General features: G+C 37.0%; 1 protein-coding gene across 1 annotated transcript in view; it reads right to left on the bottom strand.

The window, feature by feature from the left end:
* Positions 1 to 20,235, bottom strand: part of LOC133984718 (inactive N-acetylated-alpha-linked acidic dipeptidase-like protein 2) — a 354,227-nt gene that overhangs the window by 244,765 nt on the left and 89,227 nt on the right. Inside the window, exon 5 of the mRNA XM_062424175.1 lies at positions 2,038 to 2,157. Coding sequence (XP_062280159.1) covers positions 2,038 to 2,157 — 120 coding nt within the window. The remainder of the gene's footprint in view (positions 1 to 2,037; positions 2,158 to 20,235) is intronic.

The raw sequence follows: 20,235 nt of genomic DNA, 5'->3' as shown, positions 1-20,235 counted from the left end.
TCGTGATAATCAAAGGTGATGGTGTGCTGCTGTTTATTTAGCCATCCCTGGTAATAATAGAGGATAGTTGCTGGGTGGGAGGACGTGTGCTGCAGCTGCCACTGTGCGGAGCAGTATTTCATTGTTGTCCATGTAGTGTCCTTGTTTTTTATGAGCGTAGATGACTATTTTATTGAATATGTGACACCAGCCACGGTCATTCTCCTCTCATCACAACTCTGTCCTTCACTGGAAAACAGGGACACCAGGCACACACACACACAAAGAAGAAATCACCTCTTTACACAACAAACACACGAATGCAGACATGTTCATGCACGTGCAAAACACACAACACATTATCCTTGCAGGCAAGCAGGTAGTCTGCACACACTGACATGCACATACACACATACACACACTTTCCCATGTGGAAACTCCTGCTTTTGCACACTTGCTTGCTAGCAGCACACATGCCCGTTGGGGTTGATCTTAAACTACTTTTCCAAGTGTTTTTGCCTCTATTTGACGGTGGAAAAAGGAAGGGGAGAAAAATACAAGGAGAGGGAGGAGAGGAGTGATGTTCTTCAACAAGGTTTTGGGGCAAACTTGATCCAGGGACACAGCGGGTCAGTGTCTTGTACTCCTCCACTCTACCCCTACCGGACATGGTCTTGGATGATTGCAGATCAGAGACAAAAGCGAACACACACTCTTTGAGATGTGTTTTGCAATGATGTGATGAAACCATATGTATTACAGGGTAATTTAAGCCCACTATTTGCAATTTTTCTATCTTTTTTTCCCCAAACTTCTCAGGGGAAGAGATGACAAGAATAAAGCTGGTGTTGATTCTGTTTGCAATCACTTTCCATGCATCTTTATTATCTTCTTCTTCATTCCTCTTAATATGTTTTCTCTGGTGTACCTCCTCTATCAACTGCACAATTATCTCCTGCAACAGTTTTAGTTTACTTTTAGTTTTAGTTTCCTCTTATTTCACCCCCATAGACTCCTGTTAATGTCAGGTGTTAAATACAGTGTTATTATAGTATCACACCCAGTGTTGGGGAGTAACTAGTTACATGTAATGGCTTTACGTAATTTCATGTAATAAGTAACACTACTTTGATTAAGTCACTGAAATAGTTACATTACTTATTACATTTTAAATATAGTAACTAGTAATCTGTAATCTATTACATTTCCAAGTAACCTTCCCAACCCTGATCTCTCCTAATTTAACTCCAGTATGTACCTATGCTTTTAGATGTCTTAGATAATATGTTATTAACTAGCACACATAGATACAATTAAGCCAGAAGCTATGTTCAATGTACATTTTCATGACTCAGTATTGCACAAGTCCTCACTGAGTATACAGGTGTGTTCAATTAAATAACATCTCACTGAATGGAAACTGAAGATGAATGTATTAGTAATTAACATGTAAGTAGAGGTTTATGTTTTCATTAACTTGATTGGAATTTATATATCTCCTGTCATATTCTAAATGACAGGAAAAGTGCTTTGAGCTGAATGTGGCACACATCCAACAACAGGCCTAATCAATCAATGCGTTGCTCATGTTGTTTCTTACGGAGGCAAATGGCTTCAGACAACTTTGCGCCGTAGAGGCGCAGATGCAGGATTCAGGTGTGATGAATTTATAGCAAGAATAGTACGAGGAATTAGTGATGCATGACTAGCCATATACAGCGGGCCTGGTTCAGTATTAAGATCCCTGTGCAGCATGATGTATTTAGTTTCTTCAAAGGGCACTGAGCTATATCTGGATGCAAGTATATTAAAATACCCAAGATCATTTTGGAAGCTCAGTTTTTAAACCGGCTCATTATATGAAAATCATTTTCTGAGTCAGTCCTTGTACTTATTTTTAAAGATCAAAAGATTCCAGTCCTCAGTGTAAGTGCATATTTCTTTCTTGCTGCAGGATTATAGTATCAGGTGGAGCTCAAGTACGATATTAAATCACACATGTGATTTCCCTATCAGAGCATAGGAGTAGCACTTTGCACAGTTTCTATTTGATCTCACCTTGTACAGCAGGGGAGCTTGACCAAGCTTGACCACGGCAATCTGGTTGGTGAGGTTCAGGGTTTCTCTGGCTCTCCTCAGGTCGTCCACGCTGGCGTACTGGACATCTACAAGCTCCCCCTGGTGAGGAAGAACAGCACAGAGGCTCTGGGATCAGCTGTTACTAAAAATGACCTTTAATGAAATGTTTTCCAAAGATGTTTATGTGTAATACACCACACAGCTGTCAGGTGACCTTTATGTGTTTACGATGGATCAAACCTCAAAACTTTTTGTGTTCTGACTACAATGTGCTCATACTGGAAACTCAACACTCAACACAGCATTTTCAAATGTTATACTAATTTAATGAACTTGTCTGGCTGCTTGTGTTTAGACAACATTAATCAGCCATTCCAAAGACATAAAAGACAGTTAACTAGTCATCTGAAACTGATGTTTGATAACAGAAAGTTTGCACTTACTGTGCAGTTGGTGTCTAACTAAGATACGCTATTAAATTGCATTATGGGAAATGTAGGATCCAGTGTTTTTGAAGCCTGACTCATACTTTAAGTCAGGATATCTCGGTTATTCTTTTATAAAATGTGCCTCTTGTGAGTCCCCCAACTGTATGGAAATGTGATATTTATTTGCTTGACTATCCCTTTAAACACTAATGTATTTGTCATATTTGGCAGTTTCTTAATTGAACAAGAGACAAACACTATAATACTTATATATTTTAAATTTTAAAATCATACATTTATAAAAAAAGAAGCTTACACTGATGGCATACAGCTGCTAAAAAGTTACAATAAAGAGAGAAGGTTACAATATACAGAATTAAAGCCAGACCGATATATCGGTTAGTCAATATTATCAGCCAATATTGGCCTATCACTGTCATTGTTATATATCAGTATCGGCATATACGTTGTCCAATATGCACCAATATTTTTTAATGTTAAATATGCAGCATTTTATTCAGCTTTTTTTTAATTCAAGTTTATTATATACATACATTTTTTGTTCTTTATTGTTTCAGTGCACTGATGCCGTGCTTGATAACCACATTGTTAAAAATGTGCATTTTATGTAATCTGTATATATAAGATTATCGGCCACTGCATCGATATCAGAATGTTTTTATTCCCCAATATCGGCATCGGCATCAGCATCAGCCCCAAAAATCCAGTATCGGTCAGGCATTATGCAGAATTCAAGTGAATCATGAAATGAGCTTTAAATGTGAATTTAAAGTATGCTGGAGTGAAAGTCTGAGTTGCTATTTGATGGCACTTATTCCACCGCTCAGCTCCTTGTTATCTGATGTAGAAATGACAGTCCAATTGAGAGCTGTGTCTGTTGTTCTTGAAAGATGCAAATGATTTAGATGTCTAGTGGTATTTCAAATGGATGACTGCTTTTGTCTGAGAAAATGTATTAAAAGTTATATCAGGTTGATATACACGCCCGTAGATAAAATATATTCAAATAAGATATATTAGACATAACGATGTTGACAATGACAATTTTACTACAATGATAGACTTTTTATAGGCAATGAATCAGTTGTCAGGGTGCATATAATTATAGTGTATCCTTGTAGTCTTTTAATCAATAGCACCAATAAACACTAACAATAGAATCTGATTACTCTGGAACTACATCGCCCAAGTGTGTGTTTGCATCTTTATGCGTGTTTGTGTGCATGTCTGAGCCAGTGTTATCATCTCCCAAATTAAAGTGACCTAGAAGTTGTTGAGGAAAGTCAAAGCATTACTTTTTGGGGTCTTTGTCTCTCTCTCTCTCTCTCTCTCTCCCTCCCTGCTCCCACCACTGCATCACCTGGGCCTGTTTCATTTTTCATGTGGCCTGGGGGCGAGTGTAACACGATGCTGCAGTGAGGGAGAAAACGAGGGAGGGTTCGAGAAAGAGAGTGGATGCGTGTGTGAGAGAGAGAGAGAGAAAGAGAGAGAGAGAGAGAGAGAGAGAGAGAGAGAGAGAGAGAGAGAGAGAGAGAGAGAGAGAGAGAGAGCACATCTTTTTGCATCAGGAGGGCCCAGGAGAGGAAGAGAGGGGGGAGAGATTTATCGCTCCTGCCTGCATTTGCATCATAAAAGTCCTCCATTTAAACTGCAGACCATGGAACAGTACAAGACGCAGCAAATTGAAATACAGAAGAATCTCTATGCGCTGAGATGGTGCTGCTAACTAAATTCATCTCTTTCCTTCTTTTTTTTTTCTTCCTTCTTTTCGTTTCATCTCGGTGAGGTAATGAAATTAACAATGTAGCGGCTTCTGTCTGGCTGAAGCTGTGAGCATCATTCTCCGGTTGAAGTGATGAATTTTTCTCAGCTGGGCATTAGCACGGAATTTTGGGCTGAGACTTTTTGAAGGATGATAAGAAGACTCGAACAGAGGGTCCAATTTAAGTGGGGTGGGGGTGTTTGAAACATTTTTACCCATGAAAAATCAATCAGAACCACACTGGGCCTGTATAAACTATGAAGCATATTTGGTTATGTCCTGCAGCTATTACTGTTACATTTATATTCATTAGGAATTTCAATAAAACAATTATAAAACTTGAACTTGACCACTGAATTTGAAGGAATATTTTAATCTATTGTTAAAAATCCATCAAAAGCTCCATATTTTCATTCTCAGGGATGTGATGTGTAATTCCTGCCTCGTCCTTTAATCAATCCAACAAAACAAAAGGTTAAATGCTAATTATACATACCAGAATTAAATCATCCAATTCTCTTTTCTCTCTTTTTCATACACATCCTTGCTTGCACAGGATATCTTGATGGACTCAGGCAGGGATGGACTGGGACTAAAAAACGGCCTGGACTTTCTCTAATAGGCCCACCACCCAGCTGTGTACAAACAGTCACTAACAGGGTTGTCCTGATATCTCTTCACAATAGTATGCCAAATAATATACCACATATTATATCAATATGTTACCAAATATTATACCAATATTATACTAAATATTATACCACATATTATATCAATATTATACCAAATATTATACCACATATTATATCAATATTATACCAAATATTATACCAATATTATACCAAATATTATATCAATATTATACCAAATATTATACCAATATTATACCAAATATTATACCAATATTATACCAAATATTATACCACATATTATACCAATATTATGCCAAATATTATACCAATATTATGCCAAATATTATACCAATATTATGCCACATATTATACCAATATTATACCACATATTATACCAATATTATGCCAAATATTATACCAATATTATGCCAAATATTATACCAATATTATACCACATATTATACCAATATTATACCAAATATTATACCACATATTATACCAATATTATGCCAAATATTATACCAATATTATACCACATATTATACCAATATTATACCAAATATTATACCACATATTATACTAATATTATACCAAATATTATACCAATATTATACCAAATATTATACCAATATTATACCACATATTATACCAATATTATACCAAATATTATACCACATATTATACCAATATTATGCCAAATATTATACCAATATTATACCACATATTATACCAATATTATACCAAATATTATACCACATATTATACTAATATTATACCAAATATTATACCAATATTATACCAATATTATACCAAATATTATACCAATATTATACCACATATTATAAAAAATATTATACCAAACAAGGTATTTGTAGCAAGTAACATGACAAAACTAGTTAACTAATTAATTGCACAATTCTGCTGAGATTAATTACTTTCTTATTTATAATAATTTATTTAGTTTAATTCGAACATTAGCCCATAGCCCACCATGCTAATAACAGAGAAACAAACAGCAATGGAAGAATTTTAACTCCCCAAACTTTTGGTTAAATGTGGAGCTTTATTTAGCCTCTTTCCCCACTCGCTAGCATGTCAACAGTAATACCAATGGGTGCTTTAGGTTTTCCACTTTCATTCAACACAATGGTCTCCTATCTACCTGCAGACGTGAACTAGCTATAACGACAAGATGAAATCACGGTCACCCCGCGTTTCATTTTTAATACGTTTATTTATTTTTTTCATATTAGCTTGACAGCAAGATCCCTTAATTTGAACACCACTAAACGTCATGATATTTTTCATCATATTATACAAACCCAATTGATAAAAGCTATGAAAGAGAGGTCAATAGTAATCTGAATAAATGTAGTTTACTGTTTAGTGTCCATGTTACTTACCAGTCCTTCTGCTGTCTGTCCCTCATCATGTCCAGCTTGATGCTAATCAAGTTCAACTTCTACTTGCTCCTCAACACTTTAGCTAGGTGATTCAGTGCTTTGGCTAACGTTTAGGACTATATTACTGATGCTGCAGCCAAACAGCTCTGTAAGCTTTTTACATTTTGATGCATCAGTCTGGAGAAACTTAGCTTTCTTTTCTTTTAACTTATTTCATCCACCTTTCTCCTTACGTGTTCTGCTTGCCATTATTACTGCAACGAATGATTCACTCTTCTTTGTTAGTTTTTTTACACTTGGCAAACAAATTATAGTATTAGCGCCTCCTGCTGTTGGCTGTTAGTGTTGCTGTCAGGCGGGGAGTTCTGGTCCTCTGAAATGATGCCAACGCGGAAGTAACCTAAAACTGCATTCTATCAAAAGGCCAGCAGGGGGAGACCGTTTTGGTGTCAAAAGGACTTCAGTCTCTATACAAGTCAATGGAGAATTCACCAACTTCTCACTTGATGTATAACCTCAGTAAACGTTTTCAAAATATGTTTATGATCTCAATCACTAGTTTAAAGCCTTCTTCAATGCAGTATGATGTTCATTTGTGAAATTTTGGCCTCCCTGATTTTATATTTGACGATAAAGCAGGGTATGCATTAGGGCATGGCTACGTCGTGATTGACAGGTTGATTGGTTCACAGGTTCAGCAGGGCGCCTCATGCCCCTCCTGATGCCCATATAAGTAGAATCCGTGTTTTTTTTTTACCCGGCATGCACCGGAAATTTTCAAGATGTCGCTGAGAAGGGTTTCTATACATGGTTTTACAAAATGATGATAAAAGTTACATTCACACCTTCATCGTAACAGAAAAAAACTAACTGACCTGCCATATTATCAAGAGATTCAGAGTACATCAGTTCCCATTAGCCAGAAGGTTTCACAGTAATCATTATTTTAGTCTCACTTTAAGACAAAGAAATAAGATGTTTTATCATCATTTTTAAGTTACATCTTCTGTCTAGGCCAATATTTAGGAGAACTCGGGGAGATGACATTCAAGCAGAAACAATCCACGAGGGGAAAGCATTCTTGGGGAACGGCCGATAGACCATGAGCTTATTAAAAGATACAGTTTTGACAAAAACTGAATAATACTTGTAACTGGCTTGGTGTGGGGCCAGAGGGGACACATGCCACCCTCGTGCTTTTTCACATGATGACAATACAGCTTTGCAACAGTGATGATTCTGTCACAACCAGCACAGTTTAGCAGTAATAAATGAGCCGTTGATTGCTCACAGCTAACTAGTAAGACATTACACATGACACAAGGTATTAAAAATTATTTGAACCCAGTCATGTCTACCTTGCTTGGTTCATTCATTTGCTTCACTGTCATGAATTATACCTCAACTTAATTACAACATGGAAAATATAATATACAAAGTTTTACATAATCTGTTTTTCTTATTCCAAATTATGCTGGAGCCTTCATATTCGAGAGATATCTTCATATTGTTATGACATATTTCCCAAGACAGGGTGACATTAAACACTTTTTTTAAAAACTATTACAGACATAAAGAAGAATATTCTATGTTCTCCAGTGGAGAGATGACCAAAGCCCACATAAGGTTTTTACCATCATCACAATATGTGCAAGATATGCCACTATAACAGGCATTTTAAAACAATGAATAAGGCTGACTCAATACACCTGAGTCAAATTACGTACTTTATAATTTGCTTCTTTTTCTTTTTAAAGATTTGCAAGTGGTTTGAAAATGTTTACTTGAGTCCACACAGAGAAAATGTGCAAAAATATAAATCTTGACTTGTGTTTGATAGTATGGAAAATCTGCTTCAAAATCTGTTAATTATAAGTCACACGTTTGTATTATTTAGCTATAGTTTGATTGTCAGGACAATTAATTACAGCTTATAAAAAATGAATTCTGTATTTTATTGGGTTTTATTTGATTAATCAGTAGTACAATTTCTAAGCATTTCCTCACTGGGTCTCATGATGACATTGAGTGAGTATTCAATTAACGAGCATGTAATTTACAGATATGCGATAAGAATAAAATGATTCCCTTTAAGTTGAAGACTATTTTTCTCTTCACACAAAGGAATTAATTAGTAACTCAAGAAGTTCCCCACCAAGCACCAAGGATCCTCTTTCTTCCAAAAGTACACTATAGACTATAAAACTTTACAACTTTTTATATGAATTGGCTTTTTCTTTTGGGCTTCCTCTTTTTCTTCCTTGCTGATCACTGCTGTGGTGTCTTCTGGGTTTTTTTCTCTTAGCCTTGCCAGCCGTTATGGTCTGTGTTGCGTTTCAGGCCCTGTCTATTTCAATTTTCCCTGAGAGCTGAGAAAGACTGCAAAGAGGCCTAAGCTCTGGATAACTTTTTTTTTTTTTTTTTTTTTTTTTTTGACCATGTAGTTAAACTTATTAAAAATGTTCTCCAAGGACTCATTTTGGTAGTTAAAACTTCAACTCTATAGACTGCCTTTGAATGCATCAAGACTGGAACACACACTCCTGCTGTGTGTCTGCTGTGTGGCTTCAGCTAGTCTGAACTGGATTCAGCCTCCTGAGAAGCAGTGAACCAAAGCTGTTTCACTGAACCTGCAATGGTTCTCATCTGGCTGTCCTCACCCCCCCTCCACCCCGAAAAGCACAGAGTCTGCATCACCATGCTGCACTCTCTGGTGAATCAGCCCTTCATCACCACAAAACTCTAGGGAATAACCATTTGGCATGCGTTCTGTGTGAAGAGTTGATGCAAAGAGCTAATTTTAAATGATGTTTTTTATTGGTTTTAATTATTTGCCCTTGATTGTGCTTTTGACTCATTTTTTAAATAATGTTCATTCAGTAATTCATTCATTCCATTGGCAATAACTAATTCAAATTTCCATTCATTCATCAAGTCAAGTCAAATTTATCTTTAAAGCACATTTAAAAATAACTCATGTTGAACAAAGGACTGTAAAGCCCAGAACAGGTAGCTAAAATCACAAATAGAAGAAACACCAACAAGCAAACAGCTCTTGGCACAAATAGATAACACAAGAGGATTAGCCAAAAAGAAGCTGCTACATCAGGATGATTCAATCACTAGTGATAAAACACAAGTTTTGAGCCTGGACTCAAAAGAGCCAATGGGGGGGCAGATCTGATAGGGAAGGTAAAGCTGTTCCACAACCAACGGCTGCAACCGCGAAGGCCATTGAACTTGTCCCTGAACTTAAGTTTAGATCTCAGGACAGCCCCAAGCCTTAAATCAGGACCTGGAGGTAACATAAGGAGCTCGAAGGTCTGCGATAGAGGAGGGGGCCAGTCCATTTAGGACTTTAAAGAACAGAAAAAACCTTAAAATCAATAGATGATGTTATCATTAAACTGCTGAAAAGAGAAGCTTTTTGGAAACACACTGAATACAGTTAAACCACATGGACTTAATGAAGAGCTTTCATACCATCTGTGAGCTTTTTTCAACAAAGATGAATTGATTATTTTTTTAGAAATCAATTGTAATCTAACATTTGTTGTTACTATTTTACTTTGTACCATCTACCTTTTTGGAACGAGTGCTGCCAATTGGTTTATTGATTGATTACCTCCCATCCTTATTATGTAATGAGAGGCTACTCTGCATATAGAGGAGGGTATTTAACTTTTTCACTCCATGATATCACTGTTTGACTCTGATAAAGACTCAGTGAGCGTGGAAACTTTAGTCATTTGCACCTGAATAACTGCATAGGTGAATCAACCCCATTGTCCTATTCTGAGAGCACTGACCTCTGCTTGTGGAGGGGCTGAAGCGCAAGAGATTCCCTCTACCCTACCTTGCAATCAACTCTGAACTTTACAGGCAGCCAGTGAAGAGAGGCCAGAACATGTGTATTATGGTCCCTCTTCTGGGTACCTCTCAGGAGCCTGGTGTTCTGGACCAGTTACATGTGGAACAGGGACAACTGACTAATCCCACTATATGGGAAGTTGCAGTAGACCAGGTGTGAGGATATAAAGGGGGGGGGGGGGGGGGGGGGGTGACTTTCTAAAGTGTGAGAAAAAGAAACAAAGCTTGATTTTGGCAATAGTACAAAGCTGGAAAACAACTGGCTTCCACTACTGCATTAATTTACTTGTCATAATTGCTCACATCAAGTTTTTGACATGAGGTTTGGCAAGGGTGGACTGTTGGTAATTACTCTGACGGAGTCACGGGGGCCAAATAGGACAACTTCAGACTTGCCCTCATTCAGTTTAAGGAAGTTCTTGTGAATCCAACACTGTTTGTCATCAAGGCGGTTCAGGAGGCTGACTAGTTTGGACTTGTTGGTTGGTTTCATGCATTTATTCGTTCAAGTTGTGTATGTATATGAAGCCTATGCTTACTGATCCCCATTCATCCCTATATTGGTAGTTCAAGAAATGCCTTGATTTATCACCTATTTGTTGTATTTATGCATGCCTTTACCAAGAGATGGAGATCCCTGTATTCAGAATATATATTATATATCACTTAAAATCTACACTTAAAAAAACCCTTGTCTATTACTCCTAACCCAAGGAAGAATACTAAGTCCCCCTCTTGCGAAAGTCAGCAAGTCATACATCAGCAATGTTTCTCAGCTTGATTCCTCGGTGTGATCCTGAGATACTTGATAAATAGGGGGGAGGGGGAGATTAAAGAAAGGGCAAAAGAAGGAACAAAAGAGGAGTCTCCATTTCCAAATCCAGAGTATATGAAATGAGTGGAAAATGGTAAAGAGAAAGAGAAGCACCCATGCAGGGAGGAGACCGAAGATGTCATGGGATTGTTTCTGGAGCCTTACTGATTGAAAGTTGCTTGATTACAGCCTGTAATTAACTCTTTACACATTGAATTAATGGAGTGCTTTCACAATCACACTGTTATTATGTTAGACAACAAGGAGAGGCATGCTGGGTGGTGGCGTTGTTGAGAGAGTCACTTTAACTTCACAAGCTACACGGCAATATATAAGATAGAAACTAAATTAAAACTGCATTTGAGGTATATGGTATTTTTGTTGTTTACAAAAGGTCAAAAACTGGTCAAGCTGTAATATGCAAAAACAACAGAAATTGCACAGATAAAAGGATGGTGGAACCAGAGTTAACAAGTCATGAGTAGCTCCTCTTGGGCTCTCCATGTTTCAGCTGGAAAGGGATGGTGGTCCTTTGACAGTCACTAGAAGAGCACTTATGTTTCTTTTGAGAGAGTCACTGTGTGGGTAGCTGTGATGTAGCTCTAAATATGAAAAGCCACGCAAAATGTATAAAAAGTGAATGGAAAACAGCAGCTATGAAAACTGTGGACTGTAACTCACAGATCAACTCTCCCGCTTAAAAGCCGATCATCTCAGTGTGACATTGGAAATGAAAGTGCCAAATGATGAATAATATTTAGCCATGCCAACACCAACCTGTCTTTGTATAATTCATTTTTTCTCTGATGACATGTCTTGGTACAATAGTCCTAAAAACACACATTCATTGCAAAATTAACATATTCTGATTGATTATTCTTTAAGTGGTACACTGAGCCAGGACAGGACATAAATGACTGATTTGAGGAAAACATAGAAGCTTACTACTCAAACGGCATTGGGCATATTTACTATTTAAAGCATACATAGTTGTGCTGCTTGATTTGCAATGAACACCACTACGACACCCAAAATACCTGTTTTGAACAAAACTATCATTAAAATGCCAGGAACCAAGAAAATTCACCAGTTGAGCTTATCAAGACTTCAGCAAAATTGCAAAATGAAACATTTTCAACAACTCAGACCACAACTCACACATTTGAAGAACTCACACCATAGCCGATTTATTAATGAACACTTGTTTCCACCTGGCCGTGCTGGAAATGCAATGGACCTCAAAGACGTGTATTTGATTGAAGGCATGTCACACAAGTATTGTTGCCCTATTAACCAAATGTTTGCCCTCATAAGGGTGGTGACTGAGAATGTGTCTGGTGCCCTTACACAGAGTCCAGCAATGAGTCATGTGATAATGAGTATCTAACCCATCAGTGGGAAAAAAGGTTAAATGTCCATTTCGACAACGAAACAGCAAATTATGTAGTCTTTCAACCTCATTTGTTAAACTATATTTTTCAAAATGTAATGTATTCAAACCTTCCTCCACGTTCATTTTAGCCCAAGGACATTTTTTGTAGTCAGTCTGCAGTTCACCATAACACATTTATCCTTTAACAAATGTTCTGTTCACAAAAAGTATGTTCTATAAGAGCAAAAAAATAATCTAGTGGACTGGTTTCAAGTCAAGATTATACAACAACAAATTAATGTGGAATACATTTACGCTACATCTGAACAATAAATATTTTTTACGTAATTTGTAATCATTCTAAATCATTTAAATTAATTTCTAAATCAAATATTATTTACTATATATATATATATATATATTTCTATTGGGCTTTGCACTGTTTGAACATAATGGTAATGTATTGTAATAAAGGTTAATGGCTTGGAACAACGACAACAACAAATATAAATGCTAATGCGTAAATCTCAATCAGGTGTTGTTTGATGTAAATTATACACACTAATATTTAATTAAACTGAGGTGCCACGAAACCCCTGTAAAATATGATCGGTAACATTTTTTAGCTGCACTCATTGGGAAATATTTAATTATTGTTGATGTTTAATAGCCATGAGACACAGCGCACAATGAAAGCTGAAAGACTCCCAACATGGAAAATGGTAAAATAAAATAAAATAAAATAATAAAATAAAAAATGCTATCATGAAGTGTCTGTTTTTATTGTATAAAGATATAATCCTGTAAATGTTTTTTTTTTTTTTTTTTTTTTTTTTTTTTTTTTTTTTGTGTGGATAGTAACTGCAAAATATTCATAATCACACTGCAGGGTGCCCTTATAGTGGAGATGATGTCATTATTTAATTGCATTCTTGAGCACATGTTCCTACATTTGCATATTAATGTGGACAATTTTTTTCAAACATTTTTTCCTGGAAGAACTCTATTATGCTCTAAAAGGCAGAGTTCATATTAATACCAGCCATGATTTATGTGAAGATAAGTATAATGACATAGTGGTAGTTTCTACATAACATAATTACCATAGTAACAGAGCTTATTAGTATAGCTTTTTCTATTTATTGCATTGTAATTGATGAGAGATTAAGCAGCTGAAGTATTCTTAATTAATCATTTTGACATATTTAGAGTGAAGAGCAGTATAGTAAATGTAACAATTACTTTGGGAGCTTTAAAAAACTTCTGCTGGGATATTGCCTTAAACTTATCTTATTTTTAATGAAAAATAATTGACTATAATCTGAAATAATTTGACATATTCTCTGTATTTTATAATTTTACTATTGAAATAGGTAATAATATCATATGTAAATGGAATGCCTTAACAAAAGCCAAATAATATAGCAGGGCTTCCTGATTAGTGAATTATATAGTTTATTATGTTGGGATGTAATTAATAATTTATTAACAAATCAATTTTAGAGTGTAGATTGTTTGTTCCAACAAGGTAAGCATTACACAGAGGAGGCAAATCCTGCAAATGTTTACTCTGTGATTATGAATGCACAAGTGTACACACGTGCATATAAATGCACCTGTATGCCTTTAGATACACACACACACACATTGTTAACCAACTGGATGTGCTGTATGCCTAGTATTCTCTCTTAAGTATATGCACACCAAGTGTAATATAGGTTATATAATGGTTTATTTGAAATGGGCTATTTATAATTGGTAGCATTGGGTTGTTTGTGTGGAAGTGGTTGTATGCATGTATGTGGTTGTTTTTATGCAGGCAGAGGTGTGTGGTAAACCTGGGAGGTAAGTATGGAGGGAGGCTTCTGTTTATATACCTGTGATACAATACTGAGATGTAGTGGGACCAGAACCAAGCTATCGACCACATTATTTCTAAATCCTGGTGCAACTCTTGATCTCCAAGAAAAACAACAGTCCCATCAGTGCTGACCCTTAATGATCTTCCTGTATCCTGTCTCCTGCAGATAGAGCTCATAATCTACTGCTACCAGAAAAAGTGTGCATCTTTGCTTAGCACCAAGCCTCCAGCTATTGTCTATACACCTACTGTAGAGTAAGCTGAGGTACAGGGGTGAATCTTCCAAGCCGGAGAGAGTCAGGGTCAGCTTTATCACCTCTCTGGCTGGGTTGTGTGTCGGTGTCACAACGGTTGCAACACTCTGTCGACGTGGCTTTTCTTCAAGTTATTTCATCCATCTCCTGCATCAGCATCCTGACTTGTCCTGAGATCACCAAGGACTAGACCATGCAAGTACCCATACCCCGATGTCCCAGGACCTCATCATTGTCAGAGGAAGAATAATTTGTGCTGCTCTCCAGAGATTATTCTTTCAATCTGCCTCTTTGGCCCAGATATTCAACGACCGACTGTTGTAAATAATGCGTCAGACTCCCACCTACATTCTTAGATCTTTCTCCAGAAGGAATCCTCCAGCAGGGATCGTGACCATCCCGCCACTAGCCATTGTCCTCTGCTCTAACAGTAGCAGTATCCAGTTGGTCAAGAAACTTATCAAAATGTCATGTCTTTCCTCTTCCCATTGCTGCTTGTAAGTCTGAGTGGCAGGGTGGTGACCCCATTTGTCAGTCTGCCCCTGACAGCAGAAGGTCAAAAGCAGTTTCTTACTAAAGGGCACTACTTCATACATTACACCATTCCTCTAAGAGTACAGTCCCTAACCTCTCACACTGTCTCTCTCTTACAGTCAGGCTATGTCAGTGGAGATGTCAGTCATTGCCTGGAGGCACCTCACCTCTGGTGGGGCATATACTTCTCTATCATACTTTAGGTAAAGGGGGCAATGAACTGATGTTTTGCTGTTCTTGGTTTCTTCATCTTTTTTCACTGGTGTGTAGTGCTACCACCCACTCTCTTTTTCATGCAGGTAAGCACAAACTGCTTTCCACCATTTTCTACAGATGTCTCACTTCCATCTTCCACAGCTCCCTTTCTCTAGCCCTGAGCGACTTGCTGGGCTGTGTGATTGCCTTTTATCAGCCCTTTGCCTTTTTACTTTTGCTTCTTCCATGGCTGCTCATTCTTATTTTTTGATCAGCAGGAAACATCTTCTGGACACTGAAGTTCTCCACCCAAGGATGTTTGTTTTACATTTTTAAGCAGCTTCTTGGATACTTACTTTTTCCATCTAGGAAGCAATTTAGGGGTTGAAGTTGATAAGCTTTCCTCAACTTTGTTTTTGATATATGGGGGCATTTTTGGCAGAAAACAAAGTGGGGGAGACACATTGTCTATGACACATTCTTTGTATGCTTGATTCTTATTTAATCTGATTTCTGATGGAAACCCATGTTCAACAAAGACCCCTGAGTGGATGCAAATCAAGGAAACTAAATCTGACACTTTGCAGTTAACCCCAGGACTTAGTCTTAACCCAAGGCCAGCAATGTGTCTTCTTCATTTTTATTCAATAGGATCTTTTTTAAAAGAGTCAGATTCAGTTTCTAAAAAGATGGCTTTGGAATACTCTGAATGAGTACTCTACTGTTGTAATAACAAGCTTTGCTAAAGTCAGAGAGCTAGCCATATAAAATATTGGGACATCTTTTTCTCTAACTCTCCATGGCTAATGGATGATGCATGCCCAGCTGGGGACTTCATGACAGATCCTGTAAAAATAGAAAGAGCAGTTTGCAGAACTTGCAGAACTTGCAGAACTGGAGTGATGCCAGTTCTATTACTATGTGAATAGCCTTCTAACAGCATGCAGCTTGCCAAGTTCAGGGGTCAGTACACTGTTTTGACAATGGACCTTCACGGGATTAACCAATGCTAAAGCCCCTTGGAGTTGCATGTACTCATAGATCTGAGCAAATACTATTAATGTCTCCAGTATCAAACATTCAAAATAAGTTCTTCACAAAAGGGAGTAAAAGATGAACAAAGAGAGAAGATAGGGGAGGGGTGAGGACAAACACTTCACTATACCTGTGTTGAATTAGTCAGAGGCTTTTCCCCACAGCCTATCCTTGGAAGGCTTAAAAGTGAGCATTTATAAAGCATCAGTGAGCTTCTTGATGCTGTGATGTTGAGTCACAGATGAATCCTGTGCCTTTACCCTAGCTTACCTTAGACTTTGTCATTTGTATCCAGCCGGATTTGAGGTGATTTGAAGTGAATTTAATTTGTCTGCAAAAATAAGTCATGCCAAGTTTTGGTATTCAAAAGGAGATATTGCAGATATATTAGATATATTCACAGACTTGGGTCAAACAGTACTTAAGTGTAAATTATATTATTTAAACTAATTTCTTGGGCATCTTCCTGGAGACAATTATGTAATTACAGCCAATTAATTTGAAAAACAGAATTTTTGACAAATTACATTTTAATAAAATGTTCATATTTAAGGATGAACTTCAACAAAAGTCAGCTCTGTCCTTTTCTGTCATTCTTTTTGCTCTACCTTCCTCTTTAAAATACTCTAACGGTGTTCTATTGGATTCAAGTCAGAGGACATAATTGGCCAGGTCTTCTTTAGGCTCATTGTCATGTTAGAAAATTCCTCTCCTGCTAACCTTCTTAGACAGAGAGTCATCTTTTCATTCATTATTTGGCTCTACAAACTTGCAGTCATAGGACCATCTATAAATGCCATCTCCCCTACACCTTCTGCACTAATGAAGCCACATATCAGCACACTCCCACCTACATGTCTTACAGTCCACACTATGCTTTTACTTTGGTAGTCCTGGCCAAACATTATGGACCCCATCTGATTCAAACTCATTTATTTTAGTTTTATCTACCAAATATTGTGCTGCCAGTATTCATCAAGCTTCCTTTCATGTATTTGCATGTCTTCATGTTCAAGTTTAATCTTGCAGTTTTGTGAACAATCTTTTCATCTGTAGAGGCTGACTCCATGCAATACCCTTAATACCAAGTCCTTCTGTTTTTCAATGCAAGGCTTTTTAAATAGCAAATTGTGCATGCCATATTTTTCGAGGAGAGCCACTGTACCTCCAGTCATTGCTAGTATGGTATCCCTGTACCCCCTGAGCACTGCTGCAACTGTGCTTTGGCTTCTGCTCATTTGCCTACTGATGATCTTGTCTCACAATCTGGTTTCTTGATTGTTCAGGCAATTATGTACCATGTAGAGCCATGTTGCATTACACAGAGTTATTTAAAGTTTCTTAAAATCTAAACAGACTACTGGAGGCGTCAGCTTGTTGGACTTCACCTGAAGCCGGAAATGTGTGAAATAATTCATTTGAAAGTCATGCAAAAATGCACGAGAAAAAAAAATAAAAAGTCACCAACTGGACCTTTTTGTCTTTCCAACTACATGTTTTCACATTTTTTATTACTTGAAACATTTGTCAACTGTTCAGACTAAAGGTTCCTTTTAAAAGGAACCTTACTATTTCATATAAACTCCTTGGGCAACTATTAGGAAAAGACAACCATGAACTATGTTTTATTTGCTGTCAGATTTCTTCATCTACAAGAAATCTGCTAGGGGCCATTATAAATTCAGTCAAATTTCACAGTCAGACTAAGAGGCAGTCAGGGAGATGAAATATACTTTGACGGGTAAATTAACTGCATGTAATGTATTCCCAATATATTAAAGCAGCATATATAATACCACATTTACATTTTAGATGAATGAGAAAACTGCATACTTAATAGCCAACTTAAGATATATTTTTATTTCGACAGGCAAACTGTCCAAGAAGACATTTGGCTGTTTATCAAGGAGATGTATAGCAAGAATCAAAAATAACCAGCTGTAATTATGTATGTCCATACTGTATTTACTTAGTCTATACACTTATTCATGTGCCTTACGGCTTTAAACAAGTGGGCCTGAGGCTCAATAGGGAGGCTGGTCTCTCGCTTCACTTGATGGATAACACCCTCTGGTGAATGCTTACTGTGCCAGGAGGATTTTCTGTACTCTGTGGATGTTGATGTTGCCTGGGATGATGCTTGTGTAATGTTTCACCTCTTTCTTTACTAGTCCTATTGGGCTGCTATGACAATTGGGTGTGTCTCTGGTGTCAATTTCGATCATGTGTTCCTATCTTTATAACTGCTTATTTAGTTTTCTATATCCTAAAAATAACAATGTGTTAGGCAAAAAGGATTCTACAAATAAAACATTGTAATTTACTTCTAAGCTGTATCATGAAAGCAAACAAAACTACTTTTAGGGTCTTTTCCCCACTGTACAACAGTGTACTGGGATGGAGACATCATGAGTAATTCATATGTATGTATGTGCCTGTTGAGAGCATGTGTTTTTCAGGCAGTGGCAGTGGGATTAGAAAAAAATGGTCCTGTAAGCAGAGGGTCACAGGGTCAAACCTCACTGTGTCCAACAGTCATGACATGTGAGTGTAATAGAGATATTGTTCAGTAAGGCGCTCGTTGTTTAGATGGAGCAACACAGCTAACACAGACTCCAGTTAAGGTCTCAAAGCTGGGTACATGAACATTTGATTCCACCGTGACTGAGCGGTTATCCATGAATAAGCAAGTTAAAATATTCTAATTCCCCTTCCCCCTGCTCATCAGCATGTATAACAAAACTCTCAATGCCAAAACCCTTGCTATTATTTTATTGTCTACACTGATGCAATTGTATTTGATGCCATATGAAAGGGCTACAGAAGTTTATTTAAAAGTAAAGTATTATTCATTGATGAAGTCAAAGTTAACATTGTATTTAAAACTTCCTTAAGCTCTAGTGCGAAACCGTCTAAGCCAGTGGTTCCCAATCCCCAACCCCCATATACTGTGGTGGAATGGTACAGGGCCGCAAGGGGCAACAGTTGCCACCAAAAGAAAAGCTGCATGATAATTAATTTACTTTATGGGCTATGTTTGTGGTCATTACGTTCACCTTGGTGCATTGCATTATTCACTCCTTGTCATAACTCCAACAACAGATTTTTAATTAAAGTAGGTCATTGTTATACAAGGTCACCACATTTAAAATAAATCTGTGAGACCTCTACCTGAGAACTGTCTCTACCTGAACTAATCTAATAAATGAATATGACAAAATATAAAGTTTGAATTATATGTAGGCTACTTATATAACCTTCATTTCAGCTCAGAAATACATTGAGGTAGAGACCTCATTTACGGTATAGCCGACTACAAAAACTAAAGGTTCAAGGCATCAAGAGACACAAATAAAGAACATATAATAAGAAGCCAAATTAGTAAATTAATGAAACCTTAAGAGAAAATAAAAACAGTTCAAAGTTAAAACAAATTAATCGACTAAAAACTAAAACACAAACTCCTGGAAGCATTTAAAACTAATTTATGGCCATTGTTTGCAACTTCTAATTAACAAAAGAAGTGTTGGAGTGATGTTAAAGCAGAATGTGCAGCAACCACAATGTAATACAATATGGTGTCATCAGCATAAAGATGTATATTACATCCAGTTACTGCAGATGCAACATCATTTAAGTAAAGAGTGAACAGAACAGAGCCCCAAGACTGAGCCTTGTGCAATTTGAACAAATTCAGATTCCAATAGCCACACACTTGTCTGTCCATGAATTAACACTGTAATAAATTCCCTACAGTACCAACATGACATGCAATCCCCTCAACAAGCCCTGTCCCTTATAATCAAGCACATCATTCCACAAACCATCAAGGGAAATTGGAGGATTATTAATAATTCATGCACAATTATTGCCTCTGAAATGTACATGTTATGAATAGACAGAGATACACAGGTGGCAACAGAAGAGGTTTAATTACAAAATGTTAGAATAGAGAGATATGTGACATTAAACTATTTTAGACATCTAGAATGTATG

This window comes from Scomber scombrus, chromosome 8 (assembly GCF_963691925.1).
Source record: "Scomber scombrus chromosome 8, fScoSco1.1, whole genome shotgun sequence".
In the NCBI taxonomy this organism is placed as follows: domain Eukaryota; kingdom Metazoa; phylum Chordata; class Actinopteri; order Scombriformes; family Scombridae; genus Scomber; species Scomber scombrus.
The sequence above is the reverse complement of the archived record's forward strand: the minus strand, read 5'-3'. Positions and strand labels throughout refer to the sequence as shown.